The sequence below is a fragment of the Anser anser genome (assembly GCF_964211835.1).
Source record: "Anser anser genome assembly, contig: HAP1_SCAFFOLD_143, whole genome shotgun sequence".
In the NCBI taxonomy this organism is placed as follows: Eukaryota; Metazoa; Chordata; class Aves; order Anseriformes; family Anatidae; genus Anser; species Anser anser.
The window spans coordinates 51667-66554 of record NW_028153765.1 but is presented as its reverse complement, the minus strand read 5'-3'; the positions used below and the strand labels follow the sequence as shown (position 1 = coordinate 66554).

The following is a 14888-nucleotide window of genomic DNA, read 5'->3' as shown; positions in this document are numbered from 1 at the left end:
GCATTGGACAGTAATGCATTTAATGAACATTTGGCATTTGGGCTATTTGGGCTTCCTGCTGCTAGAAAGGCAATAAAATTTAGGATGTTGGCATCATAGGTCTTTAGTCTGCACAGCCGAGGTTCCATAATGCACTACAATAAAGGGTCTGTTTGTTGTTGAACCAATTAAAAAAAAAAAAAAAAAAAAAAAAACCTAGAAAGCAATATGAGCTGTTATGAACACGACTAGATTTTTTTGTGGGACTGAATTAAAATCTAGACTGATTTTGTCCTAAATAAAATGTTGTACTATAAAGTAAATGTTGTACTAAACCTGTATGCTTTTTAGGCTGGTATCTTTGTATCGATACCTAGAAATTTAACTGTTTTCTTCCTGTATATAGAAATCGTTTCAGTTAAGAATCCTGTTGAAAAAAGGAGGGCAGAAGTACTATTACATACATTACTGTAATTTTTCCTTTCTCCCAAAGGACTCGTAGCTCTGTATCATGAAGCTCACCTGACAGCACTGTGCTGAAAATAACCCACATTCTCTTAATGCTGTATCATCAACGTCAAATATTCTTTCCTCATACATTTTGCAACCTGTGGAGTTCACATTCCTGTCAGCCTTTACAAACGTGACTTTGCAGTAGTCTTTTAGATTTCTCATCACAAAATGCACTTGAATACAGGCTTAATGGATATTTTTATTCTATAAAGTTGTGTGAAATGAAATGTTAGGAGGCTGTTGGGACAAGGAGAGTGGATATTGTATCTATAGTTTAAATGTTACTTATATGTTTGTTTGTAGTTATGTCTGTTTCGCTAGACTGGGATGCTTTCTTCTTTCACTCCAGGTCGTGAACAAGATTTTTGCATGATGTGCAAGATGGAGACTCACATTAACCAGGCCCTGCGTTGCACTGTTGATGCCATCGAGCCTACGCGTGTTATCAATAATCTCAGTCGTAAGTGGCTTCAGATGTGTTTCTTTTTCAGCATCTTGTAATCTTCAAATAATTATTTGATGTGTATAAATGGTTTTAACACTATAAAGAAGAGAGATTTTAGAAACAGGAGAATTACTTCATTTTTAAATGAGGTAAATACTATCATCTTCTTATTTAGGAATAGGACAACATTTCCGTTTTGGCAGTCAAGAAGACGCACACGAGTTCTTGCGCTATACTGTTGATGCTATGCAGGAAGTGTGCTTGAATGGAAGCACCAAGTAAGCATAAACAAATTCACTTTTATACGTTCTCTAGCACCTTTTAGGCCTTTATTTACTATCAAAACTGAAAGTCTAGGTCATCCTTGGTTTTCATAAAACTCTTTGAAGAGTTAACTGTGTGCCTTAAATCTTCTGAGGTCTGATTATAATTTATTTCCAGATTGGACAGATCTTCTCAAGCTACCACCACCATTCATCAAATATTTGGAGGATTTCTAAGATCAAGAGGTACTTTTAAAAATATTCCTGTCCTTAGAACTGATCTGTGTCTTTTGTCGGTAGTAAAGCAGTCTGTAGTTTGTCTGAAGTAGTATCTATCGACAACTTGAATGTGGACAGTTAGTCTCCTTCACGTGTTGTTAAGCATTTATATTTTGCTTCCAGTGAAGTGCTTGAATTGCAAAGCAGTTTCGGATACGTATGACGCATTTCTTGATATCACTTTGGATGTAAAGGTAGGAGGTTTTGTAAATATAATTCATGATGTTTAAGTACATGTATAACTTTCTAAATTAAACTTGTTTAACTTAAAAAACCAAACCACGTACAATGTTAAAATATAAGAGCTTGGTGGTGGTTAGAAAGTGGATTGGACTTTGTCCTTCTGTGGAACCCCTGTAAATAGTCTCCACGTCTGCATTGGGTTTAAGGGGAAAGAATTTTATTGCTGCACAAAGTATAATACTGTCACACTTCTTTGTTGTTCTACCTCAATATACATCTAATTGTTAGACTGCTGGATTTGTTGCCAGTATTGATGACAAAGCACACTATAGATGCTGTCTGCGTTACTGGAAAATGATTTGTTTCAAAGTAGAATGACTTCCAGGTGAGGTAAACGCTGAGCATGCTCTTTCTGCCTCCTTCTTGACAGTGCTCATAGTAGATCGCTTAAGTATGTATTAGTCAGGTTCTCTTATAAACTCCTAGTGCGTCTCTGGAATTTTGAATTTACAGTGACTTTACGCTCTTCTTTCTCGCTCCTCTAGGCGGTTTCATCTGTTACCAGAGCTCTAGAACTATTTGTGAAACCTGAAGAGCTGGATGGAGAGAATTGCTATAAATGTAGCGAGTAAGATCATTACTAATTATGTCTTAATACTAGATATTAGTTTTATATATTACATGACTTAGAGCGTAAGTTATCCTTTAACTTCATTTAGAAATAAGGAGACGCAGCTTTGTTGTTGTTGTTGTTGTTGCTTCATTTCGTAGTAGTGGTGAGCTGAAGCAAGGAGCTATGGAGAATGATTTGGAGTGGAAGGCAGCAGCAGGTTCCTGCAGGTCCCAGCGTTCACTGTGAAACAAAGTTAGATTGAGTGTCAGGGAATGTGAGCTGGCTCCGTGGTAATGAATGTTAGCAGCCTGTGCTGGCTCACTAAACAGCGTCTTGCACAGCTCTTGAACTGTGAAACCTGTCGATGTGGACTAATGCCTGAAATGATCTCCCTTAAGCCTAACCCGTGCACAGGGAAAGCCTATTGAGTTCAGGCGCTCTCTGTGCTGATCAATATGTAAGATGTTTCTACGTATGTGAGAAACAATTGAACATTTGCATAAGATGGTTTGGCAAAACAAGCTGTTAGTCAAACATCCCCTCAGAAAAGCACAGAGTGCCCGGCTCAGTTCTGTAGGATTCATGCCTGACCCCTCTAAATGAAAAATGCAGTATCCACTTCTTGTTGTCGGATACTAAGGAAATTAGGGTGTCGAATCAAGAGCGTCCAATAGGTTATTAAAGCAATTTAATCCCAGGTTCGTCTTGGCCTGCGGATCCTAGAAAGCAACATGCAGCGTATTCAGGATTCTCATAAGTGATGTCTGAGGAAGAGAAAGAACTGTAATAGCACCTCACATCTGAATTGCATGGTCTTTCCTTAATGTGCTCTTTGAGGTGTGATCGGTTCAGTCACACTTAAAGCCAGAATTTTCTGTCTTTTTGTGAGCTTAAAAGGAAAGGCCTTGCACATGTACAGTACTTTTTCCATTGCTGATAACTGTTATTAGTCTTATATATAACTCATTTTTAATATTTTTTGTTTATATTTTATAACTCCCTGGTAATACGCTTTCATGAGAGATTCCTGTTCCCGCTGTGCTCTGAGTTGTTGGTAAAACTTACCTTCTTCTCTGTATTAACAAACGTGACATGCAGTGCATGGGTTTATGAAAAGAAAAAACCAAACATATGATGCAAGTAAATATCATTCAAATAGCATAAGCATGCGTGAGACATTAAAAGGAGTTTGTTTTGGGGGCGAAAAAGAAGATGCTTTCAAACACTTGTCTCTGCTTGTTTTTAAGGTGTAAAAAGATGGTTCCTGCATCCAAGAGATTTACCGTACACCGTTCTTCCAACGTTCTCACAATATCACTGAAAAGATTTGCAGATTTCACAGGTGGAAAGATCAACAAGGTATATTAAGAATATACCTTAAGAATATAGAGAAATGGTCTGCTTTTATTTTCATTTTCTCTTTTTTTCATTTTTCTCTTAATATCAGTAAAGTTCCTGCTTGACAAGAAGCATAAACTTTCCTCTGAGAAGGCTAATTCATCAGGAAACAGTTGTCTGCAACTTCTAGTATTAAACGTTGCTTATGGGAAGACTTATTTTTAGTGAATCAAGAGATATATTCATATAATTCCAGTCTCTGTTTTTTGGAAGTGTTTTTCTCTGGCTAGTCTGCGAAGTACTCTGATATAATTTTTCTATCTTCTTGGTCTCTCTTTAGGAGGTAAAATATCCTGAATATTTGGACCTCCGAGCCTACGTCTCAATCAAGTGGAGAACCACTCCTCTATGCCTTATATGCGGTGCTGGTGCATCATGGAATCAACTGTCGCACAGGACACTATGTATGCTACATGAAGGTAGAAGTCAACATCATTTCTAACAGGGTAAAAGGTTGTGCTGGCAAACCAGTTAAAGTGTTACTAGTAGTACTGTTTCTAGGCAAAAAGATTTTCTGAAATAATCCCAAACTTGAAAATGGGATCTTGTATAAAATCTTAAGCTGTGATTGACTCTCTGCTTAAGAGAGGCCAAACGTGTACCTACTGAGAAGCTAGGTGATAAGTGTTTTTGTACACTTATAAGTGGTCATTTTGTAAAGAGACTGCTGAAAAATCTGAACACTGCTGCTGCAGAACTCTGAATGGGGGGCTAGCAACTGTTTTAACTGATCTGGAATCTTGAGTTTACTTTTCAGTGGACAGGAGGAGAGTTTCTCAAGGCAAACAGAAATAACACCCGATACTCATGTCAACATAAATTTATGCTCAGAGTGTAGGTGTAGGAACAGCGTCGGTATGTATATGGAACATCGGGAGAGGAAACTATATCGGTATTTACAGCTTTTCTACTTCCTTGTCAGAGAGACGTTATCTCCAAATTAGAAATTGATGTATTTTGAATAAGGGCTGGTGGATCGGATTTATTCTTACTAGTGTTAATATTTGCTCTTGAATAGTACTTAATATCTGGTAACGCATCAATCAATCGTCAAAAATAAACTTAAAAATGTGTAAGGCTTATCTCGTTGGTCGATACAAAGACCAAGGTCTTTTCTCTTTTCTCTTTTTTTTTTTTCCCAGTATTGTTTTTCTGTTTTCCTTCTCACTGCAGTCTTGATTTTGTTTCTTGTCCCTTAAGTATGTTTTCAATGTGTTGTTGAAACATTTTCCCTTTCAATCCGAAAAAAGGAGCTGTCACTGGTGTCTGCAAGTTGAAGACTGGAGCTTATCTGAAAATCACTGAGCCCAAGAGCTGTCACCTTAGTCTTCCAATAGGACGGGGATGTCTTCATTTCTCAGTTAAATGCATTTTTCAGGTTTGTGTATTATTTTCTCAGGAACGGAAAGTGTGCGCACAATTTGCCAGTTGTGGGACTAGGAGTTCTCTTATTTCCTGTGCTTTGTTTAACCTGTCTTAAGTTTAATGGATAGCAATCAAGGTGTACTAGAAATCTGAAAACACTTTATGCTTTGTTCTCTCAGTCATTTTGGTATAACAAACTAGCTTATGGTTTAAACCCTCCATTAGGTTAGCATTTTCCCTAAACGTAACAAGTCCCTGTGTGCTACAGGAAGACAGTAACAAAAAATTAAGTATAGATATTCATCCTGTCATTATTCAGCTTCTGCCTATGGACACACAATTACGCTTATTTAAAGCGGTATCCTCTTGAAACCTAATCAGCATGTTAGAAAGGACTTAGTTATCGGCTTTTGTCCTGGAGGGCTGAGGTTTGGTCTGTTTTGTTTTACATTCAGCATTTCCTTTTCTAGCTTCCATTCCCCTGTTGTTTTGCATGAGGAAAACATGCAGCTTTACAAAGTAGAACGGAAAGAGATGCTTTTCAGTCTAACTTTTCAGTTTTTTGTAGGAGTTTTAAATGTGGTGGGTGCAAAACAGCATAAGTACTGCTGCCAAAGTTATATTCAAACAAGTATTTCTTGGAGAAGCAGAAGAAGCCCAGGGAGAAATAAATTTACAAACATGCTCTTCATGCTCTCCTTTCCCAAGATTTCTCTGAGATATATCCCGTAGTCTGTGGGTTTTGAGGTATGTGGTTCCCAGGAGTGAAAAGGAGGGCCAAACAGCTCTCCTCTTGGATCTCAACGTGCCAGGGCTTTAGTGTACTGCCACTTATGGCTCCGCTTTTCACCTGGAAAAAGCGACCTCATGCTGTAAACTGAGGAGCCCTGCAATTGTTCTACTTGTTGTTTTTTTTTTTTTTTTTTTTTCCCTGCTCGTATAGGCTTAGAAATGTGCTGATGAAACAATAAAAAAGCCAGCTTGGTACATCTCCTTACAAAAAAATAAGTACAAACTTGAGCTCCTGATTGGCTTCATGCTGAACTCTGTGCTGTTCTTGTCGTAATCTTGGTCTCTCAGTAGATAATATGGTTTAATTAAGAATAGAATCATGTGATAAAGAAGATCTCACACTGCAACAAATTCAACATCTCAAATGAAATTTTACATTTTCCGTGATTTTCTTTCTGAGCAGAAGTGTGTAGTATTAAATATATATATATATATATCTGTGATGAAGCCACGGTCGCAGTTACTCAGATATCTTAATAAGCACTTGCAGGAAGATAAATTGCTGCATCTTTTAGCATTATTTAATTGTAGGGTTAGAGACATGTTGATTCAACAGAGCTGTAAAGTTTCTAAGAGGTCACTTTGAAAAATACCAGCTAAATTACTGGCAAGACTGCACCCGTTCTTAAAAACAAACAACCCCCCCAAATCATCTGTTTTCCTCTTACAGGTAACTGAAGTAATCCCCAAAGAAGACAGTTCACTATCCATAGGCAAGTTTTATTTTTAAACATTTTCTACATTTTATACCTAGCCACAACTTAACAACCAGTTAACAGTTGGTGACAATCCTGTTCAGTGTTGAAAATGTCATTCTGGCATAGGAAACAAAGGACTTCATCTTCTTGCTTTACAGCTGAATGTCTTCTACATAATGTTTGGAGAAGTGAAATCTTGCAAGAGGTTTTCAAAAATTCTGCCCGGTTTGGATGATGAAGTAAATTGCCATAGTCAGTAGATTCTGGCACTGACAAGTTCCTTCAAGCTAAAGAGGGAGTGCGATTGTTGCAAAGCATGTCTGTATTTTGAGACAGGGACGACCACAAGTTTTAATCTTAAAATACGACATGGAGGGGAGGCTGGTTGTTCACACATTCTTGCAAACATTAATACAATCTGTCCCATTATCAAGAACAAAATTAGGGACTGAACGGAGGTCTTTCAAATACTAGTGTTGCAAAAATAGACTTTTTATGCTACTAATGTCAAAAGAATCCTGATTGTACTAAACTGTAAGTGTCTCTTCTAGCTGATAAATCAGGAACAGCACAGAAGAAAATGCGTCTGCTCTAATGCTCTTTGGGCTTCGGTGAATTCTCTGGCCAGCAGATGGCGAACTCGCTTTTTCTAAACCAGTCAAAAGTATAGGGAGAAAGTAAATGTCTTGCACACGTTACACAAGTCCAGGGCATTGGGATCACTGGGCTACATGAGTGAAAGAGATGCACCCCAACAGTACCCCACTTAGATACGCTGCTTGAAACATAAGCAGGATAGGAGGGCTGTGCAAAGCAATTTTGGTAAATTGAGAAATTCATGTATTTCATCAAGCCTGAAGATACTAATTAGTTTCATGTGGGGGAAGGTCAGTCTTTCAAAGAAAAGAAAAAACGTCTCTTAAGCAGGATTTTCTGAATGGTGGAATCTAATCTGAAAAAAGGCTACTTCAGCAGGTTATTTATTTATTTATTTATTTTTAACTGTATTGAACCTCTCAAGTAAGCTAGGAGCAGACTAGGAACAACTGAGGACTTGTTAGAGTGTGCCTTTTCACCTGGACTCATGTTACTTTGAATAAATTAACAAGGATAGCTAGTGATAATTTGTGATTTAAGGAAATCCCAGATACGTGAGAGAAAGAGCAGAATTAAAGCAGTTAAATTCCTGCTCTCTCTAATAAGTGCTCTCTCTAGCCAGTTTCTGAACGCTTCTGTTCTGTGGCTAGGATTTGGTCCGCTTGACCACAAGATCACTAGTAAAACAAGGATGCCGTCCAGTCAAACCTTCAAATGAATGTAACTTACCTAAGGTCTACCATTTGCTATCAAAGCAGGTAGCTTTGTCCTAATATTCTGTACAGTTGACCAATTTTAGCACGGAACTGAAATGCAGTCAGTTTAATGGGAGGGCTTTGGAAGCTGCCTTCAACAGTCAGTTCAGCCCTGTAGTCAGAGAGCAGATCAAGCCATGTGCAGGGTTGTGACTTCTCTCTTTAGAAAGAAAACCACTGAGCCAGACAGTTCCATGTTGAGTATCACAACAGGGAATGACATTTCTTCCCTTTGTCTTTCAGATGCAGAGCTTACTGATGGAAGCCTTCAATACTCAGACTAAACCTACCATCAAAACCGACGACCTTTTTACCATCAAAACCAACCATTTTTCCATCAAACCCAACAACTTGGGTTTTGAAACGAAACTGGTAAGCCACAAGTCCTTATTGAATCTATTTTTCAGTGAAAGGGTTTTCTCTGTAACCTGATCATTTAAACTGTTGTGCTTAAAAGAAGGTCACTTGCAAGAGCGGTTATAATCCATGCTAATCCATGCTCCGTGCTGTTCCTTACAGTCAGCACACCAGGTTCCCCCAGTGCGGTAACATGTAAGGGTGGAAGCCTAGGGAACACTCAGGTAATGCTGCTATAGCATACCCTGAAAGCCTCCTCAATGCTCTACAGTTTCTTTAAAATGTGAATGTTAGTTTAATTTTCCTAGTCACTTTAAGCAATTACTCCACAAGACCTTATTGTTCTCCACAACTCCCTCTTAGAGGTTGTAGCAGCGTGGGGGTTGGCCTTTCTCCCAAGCAGCAAGCAACAGGAGAAGAGGAATTGGCCTCAAGTTTCACCCAGGAAGGCATGGGGTGGATATGAGGAAAAAATTCTTCCCTGAAAGGATTGTGAGTCCTTGGAAGAGGCTGCCCAGGGAAGGAGTTGAATCACCGTCCCTGCAGCTCTGCAAAAGACGTGTAGATGTGGTGCTTGGGGACGTGGTTTAGTGGTAGACTTGGCAGGGCTGGGTTAGCGCTTGGACTTGATGACCTCAGAGCTCTTTTCCAGCCTAAAGGATTTGACAATTCTATGGTAATAAGCACAAGTGCTGAGACACAGAGCTGACCAAGCAAACATAGAGACAAGGACAAGACATGAACCATGAGGATTCTTAACAGAAGAGTAGAGAAAGCAGCTAGAAATAGAAGATCTTTTTAGAAGAGAACTTTCCAAGCTAGAGAAAGAGGAAAGCATACGTGTGTAACTTCAAACTTGAACAAGAAAGGAAAAGCATGCTAAACACTGACAAGAAAAACACAAAGAAATATAAACACCAACACTTCAGACTAAAACTTCAAGAATGATTTGGCATTTGTTGTCTTGTTGAGGTTTACGGAAGTTGCCAGAAATATTTTTTTTCTGGGGGTGAATCTGATAAATTATCTTAAATTTAACTGTCACTGACAAACCTGTGAGTCCGAGGAAATAGATACTGAGTGGTGTCCCAGTAGGCAGGAGGGCAGCGGTGGCTGTGTCACCCAGGTGTCACAATGGGCAGCGGTGGCTGTGTCATCCAGGCGTCACAGTGGGGCCGTGACATGGCAGCCCAGTCAGGATAAAAGGCCCCTGGTTGCAGGCAGGCCCCAGTCGGGATGGAAGCCCCTGGCAGCAGGCAGCAGAGGGCAGAGCAGGGCAGGACAGGGAGGTGAGTACGTGATGGAGCAGGGGCTGAAGTGCAGTGCGAGCCTGAATGGTCCAGGAACCAATGTGGGGAGGAGATGCTTGTGTGCTCATCCCAGTGCAGAGATGATGCCTGGGTGCCTGAGAAGGTGCCCGCGGGACTCAGGAGCTGCTTTCTTGCTCGATGGAAGTTCTTGGCTATGGCAAGAAGAATCTGGGTGCTCCCCAGGCTTCTTAGCTGCTGTGTCCAGATACTCCCTGGGTGTGCAGGGAGATGCTTGGTTTCTCCAAGAAGACAGCTGGGTGATGCAGAGATTTTTTTGGATGTCTCAGGAAGATGGATTGGTGATCCTGGCTGGTTCTTGGTGGCTCCAGAGAAATGCTTGAGTGCTATTTGGGGATGCTTGTGTACCCTAGGAGATGTGGTTGTGTGCCCAAGGGAGAGGCTAGTTTGATCCAGGGTAAAGCTGTGTTTCTCCAGGGAGGATTTTGGGTGCTCCAGGGAGATGGTTGGGTGCTTTTTGTGTGATGCTTGGCTCCAGGGAGATGCTGGAGTGCTGTGGGGAGATGCTTAGTTCCTGCTCTTTGGTATCTGTGTCCCCTGGGGGGGTGCGTGCATGAGCACGGGGACATACTTGAATGATCCTGGTAGGTACTTGTGCAGCCCTCAGAAGCTCTTGGGTGCCAAGGGAGGTGCTTCCCATGTCCAGTGGGATGTTTGTGTGCCCCAGGTGGTGTTTTGGTGCCCTGGGGAGATGCTTGGGTTCTCCAGTCAGATGTAGGACTGTGGTGGGAAGGTTCCTGTGTGAGGTGCAATGAGGTGCTTGGGTATTGCAGGGAGGTGCTTCTGTGCTGCAGGGAGATGCTTGGGTGCCTGGGGCAGAGCTTTGTGTGATTAGGGGATAGATTTTTGTGCTCTAAGGTGCAGCCAAACATTCCCCAGACCATTCCCCATCTTGGGAGCACCCAAGCATCTCCCCAGAGCACCCAACCATATTGTACTAGGAGTACCCAAGCAGCTCCCCAGAGTACACGAGCATGTCCAAGGAGCATTCAGGCACCTCCCTAGAGAAGACATGAACCTCCCTAGGGAAAGAACCAGTCTCCCTTGGGAATACAAGCATCTTCCTGGAGCACTCTCCACGACACCCAAGCCTCTCGCCAAGGAACATAAGCACCTCTTGAAATCACCGAGATTTTCCCCAGGGCACACAAGCCTTGTGTTGGAGTAGACAAGCATCTCCCCAGGACACCTAAGCACTACATTCTACCTGTGAGGCATCATCCAAGAGCATTCCAGCACCTTCCAGGAGATCCCAACATCACCCTGAGCTCACAAGGTTCTGCCCGGCTCAGCCAGGCATCTCTCTGGAGCACCCAAGCATCATTGTAGGGCATCCAAACATGACCCTTTTAAGGACCCAAGCATTTTGGGTAGACCTGTGCGGTGCCAGGGGTTGGACTTGATCATCCTTATGGGTCCCTTCCAACTCGGGCTATTCTATGATTCTACGATTCCCCAGCAGCAGCAAAGCATTTCCCCAGGAACACGGCTATTTCCCTGAGGCACACAAGCATAACCCCCCGAGAACGCAAGCATCTTCCTGGAGAACCCACGCATCTCCCCACAGCACTCAGGCACCCCACTGCAGCATTATTGAAACATCTCCCCAGGGAACCCAAGCACATCCCAAGGTACTTTGACATCCGTCCAGAGCTCCCAAGCAAGTTCTTTCAGCATCTCGGTCGTTCAAAAAGCACCTCTGTGAAGCATGCAGAGACCTCTGTGGAGTACCCTAACTTGTCCCTGGGGTAGGAGAGGTAGATACCCAGGATCCCCAAGCATCACTCTGGTACACCCATCACATCCTTGGTACGCAAAAGCACCTCCCCGTGCTGCACAAGCAATTTGCTGAGGCAGCCAAAGATCTCCCCAGAGCACCCAGTCACCTGCGTGGGATATTCAAAAAGCAAAGCGCGGACAGAAAAGCAAAGCAAAAAAGGTCCAAAAATAAAACAAAGCAATGCAATGAATATGTACCTATAAAAAAAAAAAAAAAAAAAAGGACAAAAAAACCCAAGGAAAGCAGGGCCAGGAAAAGCAAAGTAAAGCATGTCCAGGAAAGGCAAAGCAGTGCAAGGCAGAGCAAAGAAAAGCAGAGCAGAGAAAGTAAAGCAAAGCCATGGCAGGAATACAAAGCAAAGCAAACCAAAGGAAAGCACGGCCAGAAAAAGAATGGTCAGGAAAGGCAACGCAGAGCAAGGCAAAGCGAAGCAGTGCAAAGCAAAGCAGTGCAAACTTGTACAAGGAAAGTCCCAGCAGTGCCAGGAAACGTATAGCAAAGTAACGAAAGCAGTTGGAGGCAAGGCAAAGCACAGCAGGGGTAGGACAAGCAGAGCAGAGAAAGTAAAACCAAGAGGTGCCAGGAATACAAAGCGAAGCAAGACAAAGGAAAGCGTGGCCTGAAAAAGCATGGCCAGGAAAGGCAACGCAGAGCAAGGCAAAGCGAAGCAGTGCAAACTTGTACAAGGAAAGTCCCAGCAGTGCCAGGAAACATAGAGCAAAGTAAAGAAAGCAGTTGGAGGCAAGGCAAAGCAGAGCAGAGAAAGTAAAGCCTAGAGGTGCCAGGAATACAAAGCGAAGCGAAGCAAGACAAAGGAAAGCGTGGCCTGATAAAGCATGGCCCGGAAAGGCAACGCAGAGCAAGGCAAAGCGAAGCAGTGCAAACTCGTACAAGGAAAGTCCCAGCAGTGCCAGGAAACGTAGAGCAAAGTAAAGAAAGCAGTTTGAGGAGGCAAGACAAAGCACAGCAGGGGTAGGAAAAGCAAAGCAGAGCAGAGAAGGTAAAGCAAAGCCGTGGCAAGTATACGAAGCAAAGGAAAACAAAGGAAAGCGTGGCCTGAAAAAGCATGGCCAGGAAAAGCAAAGCGCGGCGAGGAAAACCAAAGCCAAAAGGTCCAAAAATAAAACAAAGCAATGCAATGAATATGTATCTAAAGTAAAAAAAATAAAATAAAATAAAAGGCAAAAAAAACCAACAAGCAAAGCAGGGCCAGGAAAAGCAAAGTAAAGCGTGTCCAGGAAAGGCAAAGCAGTGCAAGGCAGAGCAAAGCAAAGGAAAGTAGCACAAGGAAAAGCAAAGCAGTGCCAGGAAATGTAGAGCAAAAGAAAGAAAGCAGTTTGAGGAGGCAGGGCAAAGCACAGCAGGGGTAGGAAAAGAAAGCAACATAGAGAAGGAAAAGCAAAGCAGTGCCAGGAATACAAAGCAAAGCAAAACAAAGGAAAGCGTGGCCTGAAAAAGCATGGCCCGGAAAGGCAACGCAGAGCAAGGCAAAGCGAAGCAGTGCAAACTCGTACAAGGAAAGTCCCAGCAGTGCCAGGAAACGTAGAGCAAAGTAAAGAAAGCAGTTTGAGGTGAGACAAAGCACAGCAGGGGTAGGAAAAGCAAAGCAGAGCAGAGAAGGTAAAGCAAAGCCGTGGCAGGAATACGAAGCAAAGGAAAACAAAGGAAAGCATGGCCTGAAAAAGCATGGCCAGGAAAGGCAAAGCAGAGCAAGGCAAAGCAAAGCAGTGCAAACTCGTACAAGGAAAGTCCCAGCAGGGCCAGGAAACGTAAAGCAAAGTAACGAAAGCAGTTTGAGGCGAGGCAAAGCAGAGCAGAGAAAGTAAAACCAAGAGGTGCCAGGAATACAAAGCGAAGCGAAGCAAGACAAAGGAAAGCATGGCCTGAAAAAGCATGGCCAGGAAAAGCAAAGCGCGGCCAGGAAGACCAAAGCAAAAAGGTCCAAAAATAAAACAAAGCAATGCAATGAAAATGTATCTATATTAAAATAAAACAAACAGAAAAACAAACAAACAAACAAAACAAAAAAACGCAAAAAAAAGACCAAGCAAAGCAGGGCCAGGAAAAGCAAAGAAAAGCGTGTCCAGGAAAGGCAAAGCGGTGCAAGGCAGAGCAAAGCAAAGGAAAGTAGCACAAGGAAAAGCAAAGCAGGGCCAGGAAATGTAGAGCAAAAGAAAGAAAGCAGTTTGAGGAGGCAAGGCAAAGCACAGCAGGGGTAGGAAAAACAGAGCAGAGCAGAGAAAGTAAAACCAAGAGGCGCCAGGAATACAAAGCGAAGCAAGACAAAGGAAAGCGTGGCCGGAAAAAGCACGGCCAGGAAAGGCAAAGCAGAGCAAGGCAAAGCAAAGCAGTGCAAACTCGTACAAGGAAAGTCCCAGCAGGGCCAGGAAACGTAGAGCAACGTAAAGAAAACAGTTTGAGGCAAGGCAAAGCAGAACAGAGAAAGTAAAACCTAGAGGTGCCAGGAATACAAAGCGAAGTGAAGCAAGACAAAGGAAAGCGTGGCCTGAAAAAGCAAAAGAAAACATGGCCAGTGGAGGCAAAGCAGTGCAAGGCAAAGCAAAGCAGTGCAAACTTGTACAAGGAAAGTCCCAGCAGTGCCAGGAAACGTAGAGCAAAGTATAGAAAGCAGTTGGAAGCGAGGCAAAGCACATCAGCGGTAGGACAAGCAGAGCAGAGCAGAGAAGGTAAAACCAAGAGGTGCCAGGAATACGAAGCGAAGCAAGACAAAGGAAAGCGTGGCCGGAAAAAGCATGGCCAGGAAAGGCAACGCAGAGCAAGGCAAAGCAAAGCAGTGCAAACTTGTACAAGGAAAGTCCCAGCAGTGCCAGTAAACGTAGAGCAAAGTAAAGAAAGCAGTTGGAGGCAAGGCAAAGCAGAGCAGGGGTAGGAAAAGCAAAGCGGAGCAGAGAAGGTAAAGCAAAGCCGTGGCAGGAATACAAAGCAAAGCAAAACAAAGGAATGCGTGGCCTGAAAAAGCAAAAGAAAACATGGCCAGTGGAGGCAAAGCAGAGCAAGGCAAAGCAAAGCAAAGCAAAGCGAAGTAGCACGAGGAAAAGCAAAGCATTGCCAGGAAAGACAAAGCAAACAAAGCAAAGCAAAGCAATCTGAGGCAAAGCACAGCAGGGGCAGGAACAGCAGAGGAAAGTAGAGAAGGAAAACCAAAAGTGTGCCCGGAAGAGCAGAGCAGAGCAAAGCAAAGCAGAGCAAGGAAAAAGAAAGAGAAGCGAAGCAAATGTAAGGAGCTGGCGGCCAGCCCTCCTGCCGGTTCCCAGTGTCTGCGGGGCAAAGACCGCAAGGCCCTCATGCCGGGTAGAGCTGGTGGCCAGGCTCGGACGGTGGCTGTACCCTGCTCGCCCGCTCCCCGGCCTCCCTGACACCTCATAGTCCGCCGTGACAGCGGGCAAGAACCATGTCTTGCTTTACCTGGTTTTATCTTTATTTATTTATTTATTTATTTATTTATTGTTGGCTTCCATCCAATGTAGTTGTGGGAATCATGTAGTTACTTACCGTCGTTGAAAACCTCACCCAACGCCGTCC

General features: G+C 42.9%; 1 protein-coding gene across 1 annotated transcript; it reads left to right on the top strand.

The window, feature by feature from the left end:
* Positions 1 to 202: 202 nt before the first annotated feature.
* Positions 203 to 8252, top strand: LOC310891520 (ubiquitin carboxyl-terminal hydrolase 42-like; the record flags this gene model as incomplete). The annotated part of the gene is made up of 8 exons (XM_083853793.1): positions 203 to 952; positions 1113 to 1215; positions 1379 to 1446; positions 1603 to 1673; positions 2208 to 2290; positions 3523 to 3634; positions 3954 to 3992; positions 8124 to 8252. Coding segments are annotated over exons 1-8 (738 nt in total), but the record flags the coding sequence as incomplete, so codon positions are not given.
* Positions 8253 to 14888: the final 6636 nt, after the last annotated feature.